General features: G+C 37.5%; 1 protein-coding gene across 2 annotated transcripts in view; it reads left to right on the forward strand.

Moving 5' to 3' along the window:
• The window catches only part of SEL1L (SEL1L adaptor subunit of SYVN1 ubiquitin ligase), a 56,642-nt gene that overhangs the window by 16,014 nt on the left and 18,345 nt on the right, over positions 1-22,283 (forward strand). The window contains exons 4-12 of one of the 2 annotated variants that reach the window (XM_068541937.1): positions 6,634-6,801; positions 8,191-8,296; positions 9,101-9,263; positions 12,036-12,089; positions 12,180-12,239; positions 14,546-14,627; positions 14,989-15,143; positions 18,413-18,469; positions 20,783-20,851. In XM_068541937.1, coding sequence (XP_068398038.1) covers positions 6,634-6,801; positions 8,191-8,296; positions 9,101-9,263; positions 12,036-12,089; positions 12,180-12,239; positions 14,546-14,627; positions 14,989-15,143; positions 18,413-18,469; positions 20,783-20,851 — 914 coding nt within the window. Of the gene's footprint in view, positions 1-6,633; positions 6,802-8,190; positions 8,297-9,100; positions 9,264-12,035; positions 12,090-12,179; positions 12,240-13,641; positions 14,501-14,545; positions 14,628-14,988; positions 15,144-18,412; positions 18,470-20,782; positions 20,852-22,283 lie in introns of those variants that run through there. The other variant, XM_068541938.1, reaches the window with a different exon arrangement.

Raw genomic sequence — 22,283 nt, forward strand, 5'->3', positions numbered from 1 at the left:
CCAGAGAAATATCAATAGAACTGAAGGCCCTCTGCTGGCAGAATTCCTTCTTGCTCTTGTTCTGTTAGGCCTTTAACTGGTTGATTGAGGCCCACCCACATTGTGGAGGGTAATGTGCTTTACTCAAAGTCCATGATTTAAATGTTAATCTCATCCAAAAAGCACCATCACAGAAACCCAGCGTTGTGTTTGACCGAACATCTGGACGCTGTGGCCCAGCTAAGTTTATACACAGAGTTAACCATCACAGGTCCCTTATGGGAAAGAAAGCCATTTGTTCCCCCACATTTGCACTTGGAAAGAAAAATGAACCTCTTTTCTAGGAACAGTCATTACCTTCGGAGAAAGATAATTTTCAGTGGTAACTAAAGATGACAGTGATTTTTCTTTAATTTTGTATACTTTCCCATTGCTTGGATTGTCTTTTCTACAATAAACACACTACCCTAATAGTCTTAAAAAAAAAAAAATCAAATAACCAGCATCTTGGTCTGTTTTGAATGGCACTGAGCTTAAACTTACTAAACATGCTTAAAATTGGGTTCTGAAGTAAGAAAGTTGGTTGAGTAATTGGATAGCATTTTTGCTTATTGTCACATGCAAGGGGGTGGGGGGATGGCAAGGAATAAACAAACCTTAGTACTCTGACTAAACAGAAGATAAATGGTTAAGGAAACATAGGCCATAACCTACAACAGGTCTAACTTTAATGTAGAGGTTTTTTTATCGTTGTTTCTTTTGTTTGGTTGTACAAGAAATCATTTGTGGAAGCAAATGCCTTTGGGAGACCATCCTTGTAGAAAAGCACCCCACCAGGGCTTTTAAACTCAAAATGCCTTTACAGCCATTATTTAGTGAAACTCACTGTTTTGTTTTGTTTTAATATTTATTTATTTATTTATTTTGGCTGCGTTAGGTCTTGGTTGTGGCACTCAGAATCTTAGTTGTGGCACACAGGATCTTTAGTTGCGGCATGCAGACTTATTAGTTGTGGTGTGCATGTGGGATTAGGCATCGAACCTGGGCCCCCTGCGTTGGGAGCGTGGAGTCTTACCCACTGGACCACCAGGAAGTCCCCAAACTCACTGTTCTTAAGCAGCAGTTTTCCTGAGCAAGTTTCACTCTGGTTTCTGACTGCCTGTCACCTAAATGTCGTGAAGCTTTTGTCACTTTCTTCTGGGCACATGGGCCAATGCTTGCTTCTTTTTCTTCTTTTGAATGATTATTTTCACAGGGAGAACTGAGCTTATATGAACTCTGATCTTAATGTTTTTGTTCATTCTCTAGGTGACTACATTTCATTATTTTTCAGAAAAATACATCTTAATCCTTAAAGCAATACCTTCCTTAGTATAGTCTGCATGTCTGTCTGTCCTTCATTAATGTAATTTCTCAACTGTAGTTAGCATTCTCAACCTTGGGTGAAAACAGTCTTCTTGTAGCAAATAACATAAAATTGTTATTTTCCCTAGAAGATTACTATACCATATTTCTCAGTCAACGGTAAATACCTCTTTATTTGGCCTATACCATTTGCTTTATCTCAAGTATGGTTTGCTTCAAGTCATCTGTTATTTGTGTTCCGTCTGTAGTACTTTAGGAAGTTTGATGTTGATTGGTTGGTTGATTGAGTTTTTATCTTCGTGTTTACTAAAATTGCTGAACACTATAGGACAGTTATCTTGAGGTTGGTACTTTTTTAACATTAAATAATTGTGTTTCAATTTTTGACACATTTTTGACTATAAATATGTTTGACTATAAATATATTTTTTGACTATATTTTTTGACTATATTTTTGACTCTAAATATATTTGACTAAAATGCTACTTACTGCTGTATGTTTGGAAGTACAAAATTGCTTCAAACAAGCAGCATGATTAAATAGTCGTCTTATTAACAGAATACCCATCTAAACTTATAGATATAATATCAGTCTTCAATAGAGGGTAAATGCTCTTAAAATGAGGAATTTGCAGAGCTAAATCCCTTGCCTTTATCTGTATGGATCAAGAGGTTGATGTTTTTGTTTTGTTTTGATTTTACAATTAAAAATGAGGAAAAGATATGAGTATTTGTATTCCAGGACATTTAATTCAGTACCAATAGCAACATTCTAGCCACATTTACATTGTTTTCTCTTGGCAACTGAAGAAAAACATACAACCTAAAAGTTGCAAATTATGTTTTATTGGGGGACCTTACTGAGGAGTGTATGGTGGGAGACAGCCTCTCAGATAGCTCTCAGGAACTGCTCCTAAGAGGTAAGGGAGGAACCAAGATATATAGTTTTTGCTGGGAAGAAAAAAATACATGTGGTCAGACATCAAAATATTACTGCTAATCACAAAAATCAGACATCTCAAGTTAATGATTTTAGTGCTTTTCTATGTTTGGGAAGATGCAAGAGTCTGGGCTCATTGAAATTATTCCTTAGATATGCATCTTAACTATATAGAGCCGGTATCCTGTTTTTCTCCATCCTGACTTCCCCTCAGGGTGCACTGTTGGGGACGCAGCTGCAGTGGCTGGTGGCTCTATGGCAGACAACATTCTTTGTTTACTGAATGGCAGATGACATTCTTTGCCCACACTCTTGAATTCTTTCCACCAACGTTCAAATATGCTGTAATATCTGAACATTAGAAAAACCAAAACTTGGCCCCCAGTGCCCCTCCAGCAACACCTCACTCCTCTACTCCCCTTCCTAGCATTATTCTTTGGAAGAGTTGTCCCTATTCACTGATTTTAATTCCTCTCTTTCCATTCTCTAATCTGAGTGTGACGAGGCGCTGGTCCCCTCCAGACCACTAAAGCCACTCTCCTCCAGGCGCATTCTAATTGCTGAATACCTGCTCAGTTCTTGGTCCTTACCTTACCGACCCCTCATGTATTTTTTTTCCTTTCTCTGAAGATGCTTTCTTCACTTGGCTGTGGTTCCTCGGAACCTGCCTGATGTTGAAACATAAGGTTGCCGCCCAAGACTCAGCTGTTATCTTCTGCTCTGTCTACACCATTCTCTAGCGACCTTTGATTCCACCTGTGTTGATGCCCAGATTTCTCTGTAACTCCTGCACTGTAGTTGATTTAACCAACCTACTTGTCATAAACCTTTGAGTTCTTTTTGGCTTTATGTTTTTAAAATTATGATGATGTGTAAATGCTCTCTTGGACATACCTCTCTGTATCCTCGTGGGAGCACTCCTATTAAGTAAACATCCCAGCAGAGAAAAAATGGGATCAAAAGGTGTATGGAGCTTTTCAGTTCTAACATATTATTGAATGCCCCTCTACACTCCTGCCAACAGTATGGAAGTTCCCATTTACCTATATCCTGGCCAGCGCTGAAGGATTACAGGTTCAGGTAGGGTTTGGGGCGGGAGCGGGGCGGAGCAGGGTGGGGGTTGTTAAAAACCTTTCTAGCTTTCCTAAATGATTCTAATTGACTTTGCAAGAGCAAATTTCTGCTAGTTTAAATATAGAGCAGTCTGTTCATTATTATAAGTTCTCAAATACCGTAAGTTAAATATCTTACTCTCAAGGTCTAAATAGATTGTGATACTATGTCATTTTTACATGAAGGTGCAGAGTTGACTTAACACATTTTTTTCCCTTTCATTTTAAGTGTCACATTTGATTACTGGCTATCATTAACTCAAATTGCATATTCAGTCAGCCTCATTATGCCAGAGCAGTGATTACCATTGTTTTTAAAACTGGTACTGTTCTCATGGCTGTTTTTAAAATAATAGCTTCGAAATTCTTAGAGGATTTCTCCATGGAAGAAAATTAACTGAAATTAACGCTATTGCGAGGAATATCAACGTGAGATTATTGACTTGAAACTAGCAAGTCCCAGTCAGTACCTTTTGGAAGACTTTAAAATAAGTTTAAAAGGTAATAGCAGTTTCCCTGCGGTGATTTTGCTTGGAGAAGATAGCTGAGAGATACAAATTTTCTTTCTACTAACTTAATAATAAACACATTATTTTGACCAAGATATTTCAGTTTTACTATATTGATAAAGCAGGTGTACCCTAGGAGTTCTTCCTGCTTAAGTTAGTGCTGACTCAGTAGTAGGTTAAAACCTTTTGTTGCCAAAAACCTTTGGGTTCTCTCCAGTTTCTTTTCTGCTGTATTGTTCCATCACATGAAAACAAATGCTTTCATGTATTTGAACCACTTAGAAAATATAAGTTCTGGCAAACTAGAATTCTTATGACAATTCTTATTTGCTTTTAAAACAGAAATTTCTGTTATCATAGGGAAAAATCAAATATACTTTAAACCATTGTATGTTATTTAAGTTGAAATTCAAGTTTACAAACTGCAGTTGTACAGATACTGTCTTTCCAAAGCAAATTTGAATCTAGTAGCAGTGCGTGGGAGCGCCTTTTTCAGATTCTGTAGTCAAGGTGATGCCTGTGAGGTTGTTGATAAAGGATGCTTTGCTTATATGTTGCATTAAAGATCATTTCTTAAAAAGTGGACAAATCAAAGGTGAAAAGGTTATTTGCCTCTGGTCAGTGATTACCAGGATGGTGAATGACATGTATCTGGTGGTGAACCATTTTGAATTCGTTTGCCTTTCATAACTTACTGAAAATAATTTTCAAATTAGTCTTAGAATGTATTCTTCTTTACACAGGAGAGGAAGAGCATACATTTTCTAGCCTTTCAGAGCAGAAGTGCCGGTAATAAAATAGCAATTGCCATCTCCTAGACTCTTACCACCTTAAGTGGCAGGCACCATGATGAGTCCCTTACATGTATTATTTCAGTTCATCTCTGTGAGTAACTCTATGCAGCAAGGACTGTTACCCTATTTGTAGATAAGGAGGTTATATCCAAATAATTTTATGGGTAAGGAGAGAGATTAAATAACTTACTCAAAGTTCACAGCTAATAATCAGTAGGGTTTGAGTCAGGTGTTCTGACTCCAGAACCTATACTGTTATTTACTAAGCTCTGCTGCCTAATTAAATTCTCCATGTAAAAGCAACCAATGAACGCTGGCATATATGTACTCATACTTACCATATGGTTGGAGCCTAGGCTCAGGCCTGGCCCTTTGGTATTCTCATATACCTCTTAATTGGCATTCTTACGCATACTCTTGCCTTCAAATATATCTGTAAACTGGAGAACTTTCTTTTTGGCTACAGCTGAAAAGATGTCTGAGACATTTCACTTGTTTTGTTTTTTGTTAGCTACCTTGAATGTAGCAGGAGCAAAGCTTACCTTGTCTCCCTCCTGATCCATTTCATCCCTCCCCAGTAACCTACTCCTCCGTTAGTGCTCTCTGTCTTAGTAAGGACAGCCACCTACTCACTTCCTGAAGCCTAGTACCTGGGAGCCTTCCTTGATTCCTCTCTCCTCTCATCTGCACATCTAGTCAGTAAGTAGTACCATATCTACTTCCTTAGCCTCACTTGAGCACATCCACTTTTTCCATTTCATTGTCCTCTTCAGGCTACCATTACCTCTCGATTAGACCACTGTCACAACCTTTAAACCGGTCACCTTGCATCCAGTCTTGCATTCCATTGTCCCCTCTCTAAGTAAAGTATAAGTATGCGCACGTCACTCCTACTTTAAACTCTTGAGTTTCCATTGTTCTCAGGATAAAATCCAAATTGAGTTAGTAAGACTTGTCAGGACCTCCCTAGTCTGGCTTCTTCGTGCTTCTTTAGCTTCTTCTCTTGTCCAGTTTGACGCTCACACTACGTGTTCTGAGATAATGAACTTTATTTTCTCTAATGTGCCATGCTGTCTTTCATTTGATTCTTAACACATACTTTTCCTTTGTCTACAATGCTTGTCCCCCTACCCCACCCCAAAGCATTTCATCCACCTCCTCTTCCTAGACATCCATGAGGTTCAGTGTAAACTGCAGCTCCCGACGGGGGGGCTTTCCTTTCCATAACATCAATCATACTTTTGTTTAATGTCTCTCTTCCTTGCTAGGCAGTAAGTTCCATGTAGCAGAGACCTCTGCTCCCCCTCATTTCCAGTGCCTGGCATAATTCCCAGCACCTAGGAGACACTTGGACAGAACTTACAGAACAAATTAGAGATATGGTTTTTACCCTTAACAAGCTCAAAGTCTAGTGGGAGCTAGAGTATGGTAAAGAAAGAAGCTCAGTGAGTGTGATCAGTACTCTAATACAATGCTGGGGGATCACAGAGGAGTATGTGAGTGATTAACTTTGCCTGGGGGAGCATTTTCCCTGTGTAACTTTATATTATTGAAGAAATTGACTTATAGCATTCAGATAGGAAAAAAAGGAGAGTTGTGTTGAGCAGTGGAATTGATTCAGTTGCATTTGCCTTATTTTTTGCTCACTGGTTGGGCAGCTGTTTTCAGTAGACTTTTGATATTCTAAGGTTATTATCTCAAGACCTTCCAAAATTCTAACCTAGATATAGAGCTGGGTAGTTAGCTAGCCATGCTCACTAAGTTGACTCACCTTCACGTCGTCCCTGAACAAAATCTGTGCTGGCTTTTTTATGTTCCCCATTACAAATCATGTATCTGTGTCTTTGGATTCTCATAGTTGAAATTGACAGTGTTAAATCCATGAATACCAGAGGTGCTGTTCATGTTTAGATTTTTTTTTTTTTTCTTTCCAGCTTTGACCGCCATTGAAGGCACAGCACACGGGGAGCCCTGCCACTTCCCTTTTCTGTTCCTGGATAAGGAATATGATGAGTGTACCTCAGATGGGAGGGAAGATGGCAGACTGTGGTGTGCTACAACCTATGACTACAAGGCAGATGAAAAGTGGGGCTTTTGTGAAAGTAAGTATTGCTCAGTAGGCAGCATGTCCACATTGTTTTGTGTCTCGGGCAACAGTGTAAAGGCCTTTTTGTAGCCGTCCATTTTCCACCTTTGTGAGAAATGGTCAACGTCGATGACGCGGTTGTTGCCTGAAAGCCTGGACGTCAGTGCAGGAAACGTGCAGTGTACTTAACTTCCAGGCTGTCACTCAGGCGGCTTATCACACTTGTGCCTTATTTAGAGGTGGTTTTCCATTGGTGTGCACGGGTTGCTCTGAAACTCTCAGGCAGGCTGCTAAATTAATTAATGTGAAACATTTTTTGGCAATAAAGGAAATCGAACATTACGGTGAAGGTTAATTAATAGTGGTTAAAAGAAAGATAGATCATACCTTTCCTGAATACTTGAGCGAAATGCACTGTGCTAAGGTAACATTTGACAAATATAGTATATTTAACTGTCCTAAGTGTTCATGTCAGTACGAAGGGACTGACTTCTAAATGCAAGCTGTGTTTTTGGGAAAAACTTTCTAACTAATAAAAAACAACGGAAAACCTTCAATATACCTCATTTGTTACCAAATGACATTTTCAGAATAATGGCTCTGATAGACTATTTAGGCCTTCCTAAAATATGTCATACAGTCCGTCTTTGGATGTAGGCCAGTATGATTAAGTACTCCAGTTTAACACATCAGATTTTGTTTTTATATTGCAAGAACACCTCTCTTCTGTTTCTGTAAATATTAGTCCTCATGAAATACTCAAATGTCTCTTGGTGAGTTCTATATTTCTGTTAAATGCTATATTACAGTAACAAAATAATTTTTGAGAAATCTGCAATAATTCTGTGATTTTCAGGGTTGTATTAGTGCATAGGAAAAAAAATAGAGAACTTGAACATTAAATCAGGATCTGTAGTTATTAATAAAAATCAATTTTTTTTACTAATTTTTGTTATGTAATTAATCAAATACTTTCTCCTTGTAAAATATACAGCATTTCAGGTGAGACTGAAGTGTTCTTTGACTACAACAGTATTTTTCTGTTTTTTACTGTCCTGATTTTAGCTGACCTTGGCATATATAATCATAAGCTCCTACTGAAATTTTAGTTGAATTATATAAAAAGTTAGAATTACTAGCAGAAAAGTACCCTCCAAAAGCAGGTTGATATTGCTTTCTCTGAAAGAAAGTGATTTCAATGAGTTTTTTTTTTTCCTAAGTCTTATCTTTTGTCAGATAAAGGCCATACTGAAAACCATGTGTCTTTAGAGTCAGACTTGGAAATGGTGAAAGACCATGGATTGTGTTTGCATGACCACCCAAAAGAAAGAATACATACTGATGTTTGATAAATAATTGGTGCAGAATTATCCATGTAAATGCAAAATGTAAATTTTGTTTTTAGCTGAAGAAGAAGCTGCCAAAAGACGGCAAATGCAGGAAGCGGAAATGATGTACCAGACTGGGATGAAAATCCTCAATGGAAGCAATAAGAAAAGCCAAAAAAGAGAGTAGGTAGCACGGCCAACTCCATTGTTCCCCTGAGATAGGCCATTACTGAGATAAATGGATAAGTACTTTTTAAATTTAATGTACTGCCAGAGACGAAGGATTTCTTAAGTTGCATTACAAGAAAACTTAATATGATATATGAACATTAGGGGCATTACTTTTGTCAGATTTTAGCTTGTTGGGGTAAAAAGGTCCTAAATACCAGTCACAAGAATGAACGGTGAGGAAATGGTGATATTTGATTAAGTTATAGTAATTTCTCAGAGCCAGGAATACATATAGTATCCAGAATTCAAAGTGACATAAAACAGAAGGAATTGTTGTCGGGTGTTTTCTGTCTTTTGGTGTTGCTTTGTAATTTTCTTGCAAAGTCTAGAATTTAGGAATGAAAGCACATAAAGCAAGTGATTGTCCTGTAACATTTTATGTCTCTTTAATTTCAGCTGATTTTTGTTGTAGTCTGTGCAAAGAAGACAGTTGTGGTGGTTATCATTCATTAGATTATTTACCAGACACCATATTATTACAGTTCTCACATTGCAAATCTAGTTAACTTTTTTAATCGAATTTTTTAGGATTACTATTAGTGTAATTAGAATTCCAAGATATTGCAATAACAGAACTGGTACCTTATGTAAAAACAAAAGTAAGTTTTGTAAGTAACACTACTTTAGTAAAAATAAAATATCAGAGGGATTCTATAGAATAAGGAAATTAAGCTGCATTTTAGGAGATCTTGAAAAAAATTTTAATGGCAGTTCCAAAATATTGCTTATTTGTTTTTTCATTACTTATGTTTAAAGAGCATATCGGTATCTTCAAAAGGCAGCAAGCATGAACCATACCAAGGCCTTGGAGAGAGTGTCCTATGCTCTTTTGTTTGGTGATTACCTGACGCAGAATATCCAGGCAGCAAAAGAGATGTTTGAGAAACTGACTGAGGAAGGTTCTCCCAAGGGACAAACTGTAAGTGTACTTTCCATGGAGGATCTCTCCGCCTACAGCACTGGTTTATTTTAACAGCGTGGTACTCTTCATTGCCCTGACTTCCTTTAACAAGTAAAACTGTAAATATTAATTTTGTGGCAGATCATTTTCCCAGTCTTCTTGGACAGTCTTTTTCCTTAGTTTGAGAACATTTATAGTCACTTAAGGCATTTTTGCAATTGCATCTTGCCAAAATTATATTTGTAGTTTTCCAACGTAAATCTTCAGAGAATGAAACGAAGGTAATTGTTTTTTATCTGAAATTACTCACCATTGTTATTTTTTTTTCCTAAGGTCAGGTGCTCCAGCTTCTGTTAATCTTGGTATTTTTGTAAAAAAATATTTTATTACAGAAACAGTACATGTCCTTTATAAGGAAACTAGAAATACAAACTTTTTAAAGCTAAGAACGTAAACATCACATATGTACCTCCCAGACATAAGCACTGGTAATATGTTAGTCCATGCGTACCCTTCTAGACCTTTCTCTTCGTGTAAGTTCTTTATTAAAATAAAATGTCATTGCCTACTATTCCATAACTTGCTCTTTTCAATCAGTAGCCTTTAGCCCTTCCAATTCCAGTAAATTTTTACATCATATAACACCCGTACCATATTCGTACGGCGTTGAGCCAAAACATTTTCTTTATATCTGTTTTGTCCAAATCAGTATTTGGTCCAGGACTATACTTATATTTGGTTGCTACTTATAGCATAGCCCGCCCCTTTCTTTTTTTTTTTTCTGTGTTAGAGATAGGGCCAGTTTTTCTACAGAATGTTCTACCTCAGTTTGTCTATTTGCTTCTTCGTGGTGTCCTTTAGTTTGTTTCTTCATCATCTGTGTTTCCTAAAACTGAATGACACAGCTAAAGGCTGATGAACTCAAGTAAAATGTTTTTAGTTAGGCTACTGTGTAGCGGATGTTCTGATTCCATATTGCCCTTTGAGCCAGTTGATACATAATATATGCTTGACTCCCCACTAGTAATGGTAGGATTGATGCCTGGATTTAGGGGCCACCACACTTACTTAAAATGCCCTCAAAAGAGGGAAGGGAAAGGGGCTGGGGATTGAGTTACTAATCAATTATACCTATGTGAAGAAGCCTCCATAAAAATCCCTCAGCTCTGGGGTTTGGAGAGCCTCCAGGGTGGTGAACACATCCATGTGGCAGGAGGTGGTACACTCCAACTCCATGGGGACAGAAGCTCCTGCACTCAGGACTCTTACGAACCTCGCCCTTTGTACCTCTGCATCTGGCTGTTTATCTATATTCTTTACGTTGTCTTTTAATTTTGTTTATAAGTTTTTTCACGTAAAATAAGCAACTTTAGTTGAATTTATTCATCTTTTCTTTTATGGTTTCTGGGTTTTGTGTCCTACTTACAGGGGTGTTTTGCCCACTTAAAAAAAAAAATGCCTTCAATAATAAAGATTTATCAATGGTGCGGGATTTGCTTAAAGATAAAACAAAATTTCTAGTCATAGAGGAAGTCTGTTTTCAGACTATGTAAACAGTAAAGGCATTTGGACCATTGTTTTCCACAGGACTGATAACCTGATCAGTCTGCAACTCTTATGTAGTCTTGGTTTGGGTTTATAAACAGGTTATATCTTAATTGCTCCCCTTTGTTTTCAAAGCTTTTTTTCCCTTCTTTACATAAACCAGGTTATGTAAAATTCACACATATATTCTTTATCTTCAGACACATTCTGTTCTGAGGAATGGTTTTACTTTTAAGGCATCTTTTCCCTCTAATAATAGAACCTTACAATGCCACAGTGCTTTATACACTGCAAAGCACTCTCTCCACCATAATTAATTCTAGCTGATGAAGCAAAGCACCAGAATCACAGTGGCTTCACACGGCAAGGAGTTATTTCTTGTTCATGCCAGGTCCCATGCAGCTCTCCTGCCTGAGTTACTCTTCATATGGTGACTCAGGGTCAGGGGCTGCTTCCATCATATAGCTATATACCATCTGGAACACGAGGCTTCCAAGCCATCACGAAGGGAGAAGGGAGGACTAGAGGATTCTCTGGGATGTTTTTAAGGGCCAGGTCTGAAAATGGCTTGCATCCCATCTGGTCACATCCCAGGCAGTGGCCCTACCTAACTTCAAGGGAGGCTGGGAAATGTAGAAGAGCTCGTGGCTTTTGATGAGAATAGCACCTGCCTTTACAACTTTAGCCTATGCTTTCATGTCATCAGGGATGATCCTCAGAGGGCAAAGGGTAGAACCTTACCAGTACATTGTTTGGTTGGTTGGGTTTTTTTAAGAAAACTGTGTGTGCTGTAGTGGTGTAAAGTGACCTTTCTCCCTTGACCCCTTCAACTTAGCCCCTTGCTGCCTCTTTTTATTCCTGCGATAGCTTATTTAGTAATCTCTTACCCACTATCATTGTGTATCACCCTTCACATAGATAATATGTTGATGTAATGATATAGAAGACATTTTGTTTTCATAATAGATGTTCATCAAGAATCAAGTAAAAGTCATATTTAAATCCATTTAGCTTCGGTTTTCTAGTTGATGTTTTATTAAATTGTCTTTAATCTTCAAGCTAAGCTTTTTTAGTTGCTTAAAGTTATATTTCATTGTGTAATTTGTAAAACCTTGAATGCATTTCTGAGGCTTTTTAATTCCACAGTTGTGCATATTTGCAACTGTTCAAATCCTTCAGTATTTAAAGATTCTTGCATCTTTTCATGGTTCATAAAACTGTCTGCCTTTTATCATTTTGTTTCAGGCTCTTGGCTTTCTCTATGCTTCTGGGCTTGGTGTTAATTCAAGTCAAGCAAAGGTAATATTATTAAAACTTTATTGTATATTGCAATTTGAATTGGGTAAATATGTAACTATGTTGAGTTAAGCATCTTTTGTTCTTTTACAGGCCCTTGTTTATTATACTTTCGGAGCTCTTGGGGGCAACCTAATAGCCCACATGGTTTTGGTAAGTAAGACTTAAGTGGAAGGCTAATAATATTGAATAGTTGGTTTACAAGTGGCCACAACTTTTCTATATTTCATGATTGAAATTTACTTATATTCATTAAGACCCAATATTCAATTGAATGTCCTTCAGCTTCTTGTTAATGGATACAGCAGTTGAATCTACATGTGGATGAAAATTGGTAGAGTCCACAGTTTGTCTTTAAAATGATTAGTTTGGCTGATTGCCCTTAAAATAGAAATCTGATAAATGGTTCTTTTTCAGTTTTCCATAAGTTGGAATTGTTTGTCAGAATCATTTTTTAGATTGGGTTATGACAGATTTTACATTTAAATAGATGAAGGACTAACTATACAAATAACCAGTGTCCTATAAAGTTCATTACAGAGTATCTCTTATGTACTACCTGATAGTGTTGATCACTTAAACGGCTTAGTGTTAAAATATAGACTCTTTCCACCACGTTCTTTTTTGCTGAGGTGTTTAATCTCCCTTCTACTTTATAAATTGACTTTGGGTGAGTTCACATGACCTCTGACCCATATTACTGTGTTCCAAATGAATATGTAAGTTCTTGCAGGAATGTAAAGAATAGATGGAGCAGAAATGAGACTGAAAGCAGAGAAACCAGTCCAAAATCTGGAGGGGTTGTATAGGCCTGGTCATTGATGGGATTATGAGACTTAACAAAGAAGGAAAATCTAGTTTTCTGGCCAATTGGGTAGATGCTGGTTAATTTTCTCTATGTGTATTCCAAAAATATTTACTGAATACTTGTCATTAGAATTCCAAAGATCAGTAAGATATAATACCATCGCACAACAAGCTTTTAATGTAGAAAGGGAGACATGAGTAAGGAGGTCGTTACAATACAGCATGAGAATGTCAGGGAATCACCTAAAAGGCACCTCACCCATACTGGCATTGGAAGGAGAGGGATTTAAGGAGATACTTCTGAAGAAAGGAGCAACTGAAACATTGGAAAATAGAATGCCAGGTAGTTTGTCAACAGGACAGGTAGACAGGAATCATGTAAATGGCTGTACGTCACACCAGGGAGCTTGGGCTTAGTCCTGTTACAGAGGTAAACTGCTGAAGGAGTTTCAGTAAGTGAAAAACAATGGCGTTGCTCTAGGTTTCTGAAACACTCCTCACTAATTTTGAAGTCTTTTTCACTTGTTCGTTTAATCTCCAGGAACGTTTATTCCTCAAATAGTAATTGAAAAGTTATTTTTAGATGAATTTTCAAGAAATATTAGATATTTTTGACACAAATCTTTTTAAACTACTTATCAGTCTCCTTAAATGGTGGCTACAAAACAAGAGCATTAAGTATCAATATTATACATGTTATGGGTCTTCCCTGGTGGCGCAGTGGTTAAGACTCCACCTGCCAATGCAGGGGACATGGGTTCGAGCCCTGGTCCGGGAAGATCCCACATGCCGCAGAGCAACTAAGCCCTTGCGCCACAACTACTGAGCCTGCGCTCTAGAGCCCACGAACCACAACTACTGAAGCCCGCGTGCCACAACTACTGAAGCCCACGCACCTAGAGCCTGTGCTGCACAACAAGAGAAGCCACCGCAATGAGAAGCCTGCGTGCTTCAACAAAGAATAGCCCCCGCTCACCGCAACTAGAGACAACCTGTGCACAGCAACGAAGACCCAACACAACCAAAAATAAATAAATAAATTTATTTTTTAAAAAATGTTTAAAAAAAATATTATACATGTTATTGTACAGTCATTCCCTAAGGATTGTTAAAATTGGTAAAGCTATTTGAGTCTGTGCTAAATGGCTCCAGAGAGCTCTGTCTTCTGCTCTTTATAATTAGCTATCTTCCCCCTTATTCTGAAGTCATTTATTGCTGGTATCACTGTGCCTGTTCTAGTAGTCTCTTGTCTTCCCTATTTTACTAATTTGTTCCTTCTTTAAGAGCTACTTTGGAAGATTAACGTGTTTTTGTTAAAATTGTATCTGAAGTAAGATTGAAATCTATTCTAAGCAAGAGCCCAAGCAATTTTCTCTTATAGGTAAACGGGCACACTGCATACATAAAGTTGATGGCATCTATTTTGATTGCTCTCGGAACTTTATTATTTATTTCCTAGTTCTTAGCCTGGTTGTTGAAGTTGCTGAATAAGTTACCTCAGAACGTAAAACTCAGGATAAATGATGTAGCCAAGTACTTGGATCAAAGGACAGTAAAATTACATTCTGCGTATAGTTAGCTTTATTTGTTCCCACAAGAATGCCACTGAAGCGTGTGAAACTGCCTTCTTCTCACCTGAAGTTGTATTACAGGGTTACCGATACTGGGCTGGCATTGGGGTCCTCCAGAGCTGTGAATCTGCACTGACTCATTATCGTCTTGTTGCTAATCATGGTATCTACCTTTTTGCCTTCCACCTTACCAAAAACAAAAAAAAAACCAAACAGAATTAATTTTAAATACATGTATTTTCACTGTACTACTTGAAATACTGTGACTGTTTCTCTCAAGTAGAATCATCTTTACACTAGTTGATTAAGAAGTACTTTTCAAAAATTTGCTTTGGGTTCCATTTCTTAATATTATGTGGGGAAAAAAACCTGAATTTAGATTACTATTTTGTACTCTACAGACCACTGTGGAAACAATTTCCTTTAACATAGGTCTGTCAGCATTTGGCAGCTGGAATTGTACTTCCCTCTGTGGGACAGTCCCTCTGACTTTCATCCCCATCATTACTTTGTCCACATTTCAGTTGCTAGTGATATCTCACTGACGGGAGGCTCAGTAGTACAGAGAATACGGCTGCCTGACGAGGTGGAAAATCCAGGAATGAACAGTGGAATGCTTGAAGAAGATTTGATTCAGTATTACCAGTTCTTAGCTGAAAAAGGTGATGTGCAAGCACAGGTATGTGTTTAAATGTCTCCCGCGAGATCTTACTGCCTTGTATGTGACAGCCTCTGGGGGCAAGCACTTATATCTATAACATTTTCACTGAGCTATTATTAGCTACATGATTACCACACTCTCACGACCTTTCATTTGGACTCACCTGGGATGTGGCCCAGGCATATTGATGGTTCCATGAAAGCTGGCGGGGGTGACTCCACCGTGCTCCCCAGTTGGAAACTGCTGCTTAAATGGAGTGGCATTGCGGTGGTGATGAAGGCTCTTCGGGGGTCACCCAGGATGGAAACTGTCACCCCCCCACCAAACAAAAAGTCTCTGGCACATTTGGAATTTCAGATGCTCTTCAGAGCTATCCATGTTTCCTTTCCTTACCTTAGACTGTAATTTTCTCAAGGTCAAGGACAGAAGTAGGCTTGTTTGATGTAAACTGTATGATATATTCAGTACATCAAAGTATCATGTATAATATGCTGTTTCATGGGTTGTTTTGATGATATTAAAATAAAAAGAACTTCGCTGTCCATTTTAAGAACAGTTAATTTTCAGACTAACAGAAGGGAATATTAGAAAAAAGAAAAAAGAAAAACTTAAGCCATATCTTAGCTCGTGGAAATTAAAATAAAGTTGTCTCTTCTGATTATACATCTTTCTTTTATATGACACCAATTAAAATTCAAAACACTCTAAATGCTTAACAATAGGGAATTATTTGCCTCAAATATGACACTCCAATATAATAGAATTCTATGCGGTCATTAAAAATTATGTCGAATACTACTTAATGTAGAAAGCTGATTTCAGTGTATTAAATGAAAATCTCAAGTTAAAGAAAAAAGTGTGTGGTATAGTATGTCATTTTTTTTTTTACTTACTGAGTTATGACATGAATACAGAAAAGTACACAAAGCTGAAGTACAGCTCAATGAATTATCAGCAAGGGAGCCTCTTGTGTAGTGTAACTAGGACCCTAGAAGCCCCTCTTTGGAACTCTTCTTCCATAACTCTTCCCTCTTGCCCGTAGGTAACCACTGAGCTGGCGTCTAATACCATAAATTGGTTTGGCCTGTTTTTGAAGGAGTCTTATGTAAAAAAAAAATCATACAGCATTTTTTTGGTATCAACTTCTTTTACTCAGCATTATGTTTGTGAAATCAATCCATGTGTTTTCACATACCTGTAATTCATTCATTTGCATTGCTATATAGTATTTCATTGTATGAAACTACCACAATTTATCCATTCTATTCTTCCCAGACTTGGGCTTACAAATAATGCTCTTTATTTTCTTGTACATGTCTTGGGCAAATACTGTCTCAAATTTTCATAGCTTTATAGAACTTGATAGCTAGTATAATACATTTTACCACTATCATATTTTCATTGTATTTAGCTCTAATTTTCATCGTGATTTCTTTTGACCCGTGTGTAATTTAGAAATGAATTGCTTAGTTTCCACATACAGTCAGCCCTTTGTAACAGCAGGTTCTGCATCCAAAGATTCAACTAACCGTGGACCAAAAAATTTGAAAACAAATTTTTTTTTTTTTCAGAAAGTTCCAAAAAGCAAACTTTGTCACACACTGGCAACTATTTACATAGTATTTACATTGTATTTACAACTATTTACATAGCATTTACATTAAGTATTATAAGTAATCTAGAAATGATTTAAAGTGTACAGGAGGTTGTACATGGGTTACATGCACATACTATGCCATTTTATATAAGAGACTTGGCGTCTGCAGAGTTTGGTATCTGTGGGGTTCCTGGAACCAATCCCCCATGGATGCCAAGGGACAACTGTACATGGGAATTTTCTGCTTACCTTTTTTGTTGTTGATACCTGACTTAATCCGCTGTAGTCAGAATATGCTCTGTATGACTTCAGTTGTTTGAGAGTTCTTGAAACTTGCTTGATGCCCCATCTTGGTCAGTTTGGGCAAATATTCTGTGCGCTAAAGAGAATGTGAATTTCTATAGTCATTGGGTGTAGTGTTTGATATGTGTCAATTGTCGTGTTTCTTAATCCTGTTGTTCAAATCTTTTGAATCCCTACTGAATTTGGCTGCTTTTTCTGTCAAATGCTGAGACAGTATTGCTGAAATTTTCCACTCTGATTGTGGATTTGTCTCTTTCTCCTTTTAGTTTCATCAGTTTTGATTTATATATTTTAAGCCATGTCTAATGAATAACTTAATATTGTTATCTTTCTGTTGAGCTAACTTTTGTATCATGAAATGACCTCTTTTATCTCCAGAAAATTTTTTTTTTTTTTTTTTTTTTTTTACAGAAATATTTTTTACTTTAGTTTATTTTGCTCAATACTGGCATAGCTACACTACTTTTTTTTGGTTAGTATTTACCCGGAATATCTTTTCTATCTTGTACTTTCAACCTTCTAATGTTTAAGGTATGTCTAATGTTTAAGGTATGTCTAATGTTTAAGGTATGTCAAGCATCAAATGACTAGTTTTGTTCATTTTTCTTAATCCATTCAGTCTTTTAAGTAGAGTAATTAGTGATATATTTGAGTTTCAATTTTCTATCTCACTTTTATTTTGCTTTTCCAAGTTCCTTTTTCTCTCCTTTCTTACCCTCTTTTGGTTTGAGTTTGTCTGTATGTGTTTTAATCCTATATGCTTTTGAACCCCACAAGATACTATTCTTTTATACAGCCCATCCAATTTAGATTTACTCACAAATTTACCTTTCTCTTGTTTTTATTTCTTACTGCATCTCCAAGCTTCCCAGGATAATTTTGCCTCTTCCTAAAGAATACTCTTTAGTTCAAAAGATTTGAACTTTTCTTTAGTTTGTGTGGAAATGCCTTTATTTCACCTCTATTTCAGGATACTTTGCAACTAAAAGCAGACATTTTTAGTTTTTTTTTAAATGTAGGATATGGACTTCCCTGGTGGTCTAGTGGTTAAGACTTCGCCTTCCAATGCAAGGGGTGTGGGTTCAATCCCTGGTCGGGGAGCTAAGATCCCACATGCTTCTCAGCCAAAAAACCAAAACATAAAACAGAAGCGATACTGTAACAAATTCAATAAAGACTTTAAAAATTGTCCACATCAAAAGAGTCTTTAAAACAAACAAAAAAAATGTAAGAGTAATATCTTAGGGAATTAAGACTAAATGTTTAATTTTCTGTGTTATGAACAGAAACCTTTTTGTGACCAAATGGTTCCTTGTTGGTCTAATCTCATTACATGCCAGAGGCAGGTGCTGCCATTTACTCTTGCCTCCTTTTTGTTCATTTTCAGGTTGGTCTGGGACAGCTGCATCTGCATGGAGGCCGTGGAGTAGAACAAAACCATCAGGTAACCTTCCTGTTCTTAGGGCTTTACATTTCATATTATAGCAAGAAATGATGCTTCAGATATATTTCTTGCTAAGTCAGTGACAATATCAAGCTTTGTGATTAACGGATGTTGATAACATCACAAATGAGCTTTCAAGATCTAACCCCTGAGGAAACTGAGGAACAAAAATGTGATCATACCTCGTAGTGATGGGAAAGGTTTTATTAATTCCAAAACCTAGTTCTCAATACGGTCAAAAATGCATAAACAGTGTCTTGGTTTTCTATAGGTACTGTGATAGAAGTATGTCTTTAAAAACTCCTATTGGAAAATATTTCCTAGAACTGAGGAAAATTCAGTGTCGAGTTTGTGAGAAATTAGGAGTGTACAACTATAGCAGTCAGATCCATATCCACTCACCAACTTTGGTCTGCTTTTTGTCCTGTGTATCACTCATCTCTTCCCTTCTTGCCATCAATATACACCTATCACTTGTGTGAATAATTACCCGCCTGCATTTCCTAAGCAATAGCCTGTCTTTGTAAACTGTGCATCTGATCGTGCAGTTGCATTGCTTAAAACTCTTTTGAGTGGTCTGTAATTTCTAGTAGCTTGGAAACCAAAACCTTTAACATGACCTCCAAGGCCTTGTACCAGTCTCTATTTACCTCACCAGCCCCTTGCTTTCTGAGTCACAGACACACGGACCTTTTCTCAGGTCTTTGAAAATATTAAGAACCTCCCTGTCTCAGGACTTCTGGAAGGCCAGTCCCTCTGACTAGAGTGAATATTATTATCCCACCTCCTTTCTTCACATAACCATCTTACTCATTCTCCAGAACTCAATTCCAGGATCTCTTCCCCTGAATGTCTCCTCTGACCACAACCCCACTCCAAGAACAGGTCATGGACCACAGTTATCACTTCTGAAAATCTGTATTCCCTGTGGCCTTTGTCCATTATAAATTAGTTAATTATGTAATTGTTTCCCCTGCTAGAATATAAGGTCCAAAACAGCATGAACTATGTCTGCCTTGTTTGCCACTTCATTCCCAGCACCTGGCAGTGCCCAGCATGTATAATATTAAGTTCTCAATAAATGTTCGTCAAACTAATAAAACTGTTTTTCTACCACACCAGTTAAGTATTCTAATTAAGGTTATTTCAAGCACCATATTGCATCAACTTTAAGAATTAGTTTGTAACAAGATACATTATCACTAAAACTATACCAAATATTGACGCTTTTTAAAATTATTATTCAAACAGCATTTTGACAACTTTAGGTGTCTTTAGGTCATTAAAATTGCATGTCATTAGGCCAGTGAAGCATCAGATGAACTGGTTAGTAAAAATGTCAGGTGAGAGAACAGAATTCTGGTTAAGAATTTGCTACATACCTTTACACAACAAGTTTTGGGATATTCTTGGTGGTGTATGCTGCCTACCTGTGAAACAATTACACAGTGATAAATTTTCACAGAAGAAAAGGAGTTCCCAATATATAATTGCATGAATTCAACCAATGTTTGAGTACCGCCTGTCCCATTCACTGCAAGGCATTCAGGATACAATGTTGGTTGGACCTTACCCTTGGTCCTTACCTTTACAGAGCTTCAAGTTTAATAGAAGCATTAGGTAATTTTTAAATGATCACACCAACAAATATGTAATAAATTGTTGTTACAAAGGAGAATTAATGAGTCCAATGATAGGTTAATGAGGGGGAGGTGGCACTTGTCTCTGAAGAGACGTGGATGACATTTAAGTTGAACCTTGGAGGTAAGATCATTCCAGGCCAAAAAGAACAGCATGTGTATAGGTCCTGAGGCAGTAAGGAACATGGCTGGTGTACCCAGAGTGCAGGGAGCAAGGTGAAAGAGTACTGAGATAAAGTGTCTGGTCATGTCAGTGTATTCCCTGCAGCACTTCAAGGGGCTGGAAGGACCAGCATGTTGAGATTTAAGAACAGTAGCTTTGGATGACCCCAAGAATAAAAGCAGAAAGATCAGGGAAGGGAGCGTTCCAGAAGTTCTGCTGAGAGATAATGCAGCTTACACTAGAATTATGGGAATGGAGGATAGTAGATGGATTCAAGATGTATCAATATTTGGTGGTGAAAGAAATAGGACTTAGTGATGGATTGGATAAGAGAGGGAAGTGGGGTGGGTACCTCAGACAACCAGTAGACGTTGTGTTGCCATTTACTTAAACTGAGATACTGCAGTATAACAAGATTTTTAAAAATGTTCCTGAAGTAATTATTTTGGTTAAAAGCCAAGGGCAGGTTCTATTAACAACTAATAATTTTCATAAATTCCTTTCTCACAGAGAGCATTTGACTACTTCAATTTAGCAGCTAATGCTGGCAATTCCCATGCCATGGCCTTCTTGGGAAAGGTACTGTACATCCTGTGAACATTTTCTGTAATAGCAAGAGGTGTTCACATAGTAAGCACGTATTGTATTCATCATCTACAATTTACCAAATATAAGCTGGAAATAAAATTTCCAATACAAGCATATTATATCTTGTCTTAAGATAAGTGCTATTCTGAGGCGTTTTCTTAAGTAACTTAAAGGTAACATAGCATTTGCTTGTCAGTATGTTAATTCTCCATCGAAGTTAACTATCACTGTCTGCACCCCTACTTTTTGTGTATTATACACAGTAATAAGGGATTTATTCATGCTGTGCAGTTTTTTGTAAGTCTGTCATAATTACCTGTTTACTTTCATGCTGAATAAGAGACATTTAGAGTGAGTTGAAATGTGTCTGCAGACCTTTTAATTGTCTTAAATATGATAACCATCACCCACCTCTCAATGCAGTTCTTTTCTCAAGCAAGGGAACCTTTAAGTCTAGAGACTTAATGAATAGATTCCATATGTCATGGCATAATCTCAAAACTTCCTTTTTTCATTATTTTGAAAACTAACACATTATAAACCAATGGATATTTTCATCTATAGCCAAGTCCTAAGGTTAGGAGGCTCAGGTAGACTATATCTCAAAAGCTTTTACAAAGAGAAGATCTAACCAGTATTTGCCACCGCTAGTCATTTGGGGCCTGAGAACTTTACATTTAGACTTCCTATTACAGCATAGAAATTGGTATTGCCTATATTTTTTTTTAATTAATTAATTTATTTATTTTTGGCTGTGTTGGGTCTTTGTTGCTGCGCACGAGCTTTCTCTAGTTGTGGCGAGCGGGGGCTACTCTTCCTTGCGGTGCACAGGCTTCTCATTGCGGTGGCTTCTCTTGTTGTGGAGCATGGGCTCTAGGCACGTGGGCTTCAGTAGTTGTGGCACGTGGGCTCAGTAGTTGTGGCTCACGGGCTCTAGAGCACAGGCTCAGTAGTTGTGGCACACGGGCTTAGTTGCTCCGTGGCATGTGGGATCTTCCTGGACCAGGGCTCGAACCCGTGTCCCCTGCATGGGCAGGTGGATTCTTAACCACTGCACCACCAGGGAAGTCCCTGCCTATCTATTTTTGTTAGCATTTAACAACTTTTCATTTCAGCCCTCTCGATTCTTGCTCTGATTTACTAATTTTCCTTATCTCAAAAAAAGATTTTCTTTACTTATTTCCTTAATACTTACATTGATATAAACAGTACTACTGGTCATTCAGTTTTCCTTTCTCCTGGCCCTTTTATCAGTTCCCATACCTGGTATACTATATAGACATTCAGTGCTTGAAACCTTTTAAAATAACCTTTTAGTTATTTCTTTTCCTGAATTTAAGACATACCCTGCATCTTATCATGGGGAAAGCAGTGGTAGAGGAGAAAGGAAGGTGGACATTGCTGTCGGCTCTTCTTTTCCTCA

The sequence above is a fragment of the Eschrichtius robustus genome, chromosome 1 (genome assembly GCF_028021215.1).
Source record: "Eschrichtius robustus isolate mEscRob2 chromosome 1, mEscRob2.pri, whole genome shotgun sequence".
In the NCBI taxonomy this organism is placed as follows: Eukaryota; Metazoa; Chordata; class Mammalia; order Artiodactyla; family Eschrichtiidae; genus Eschrichtius; species Eschrichtius robustus.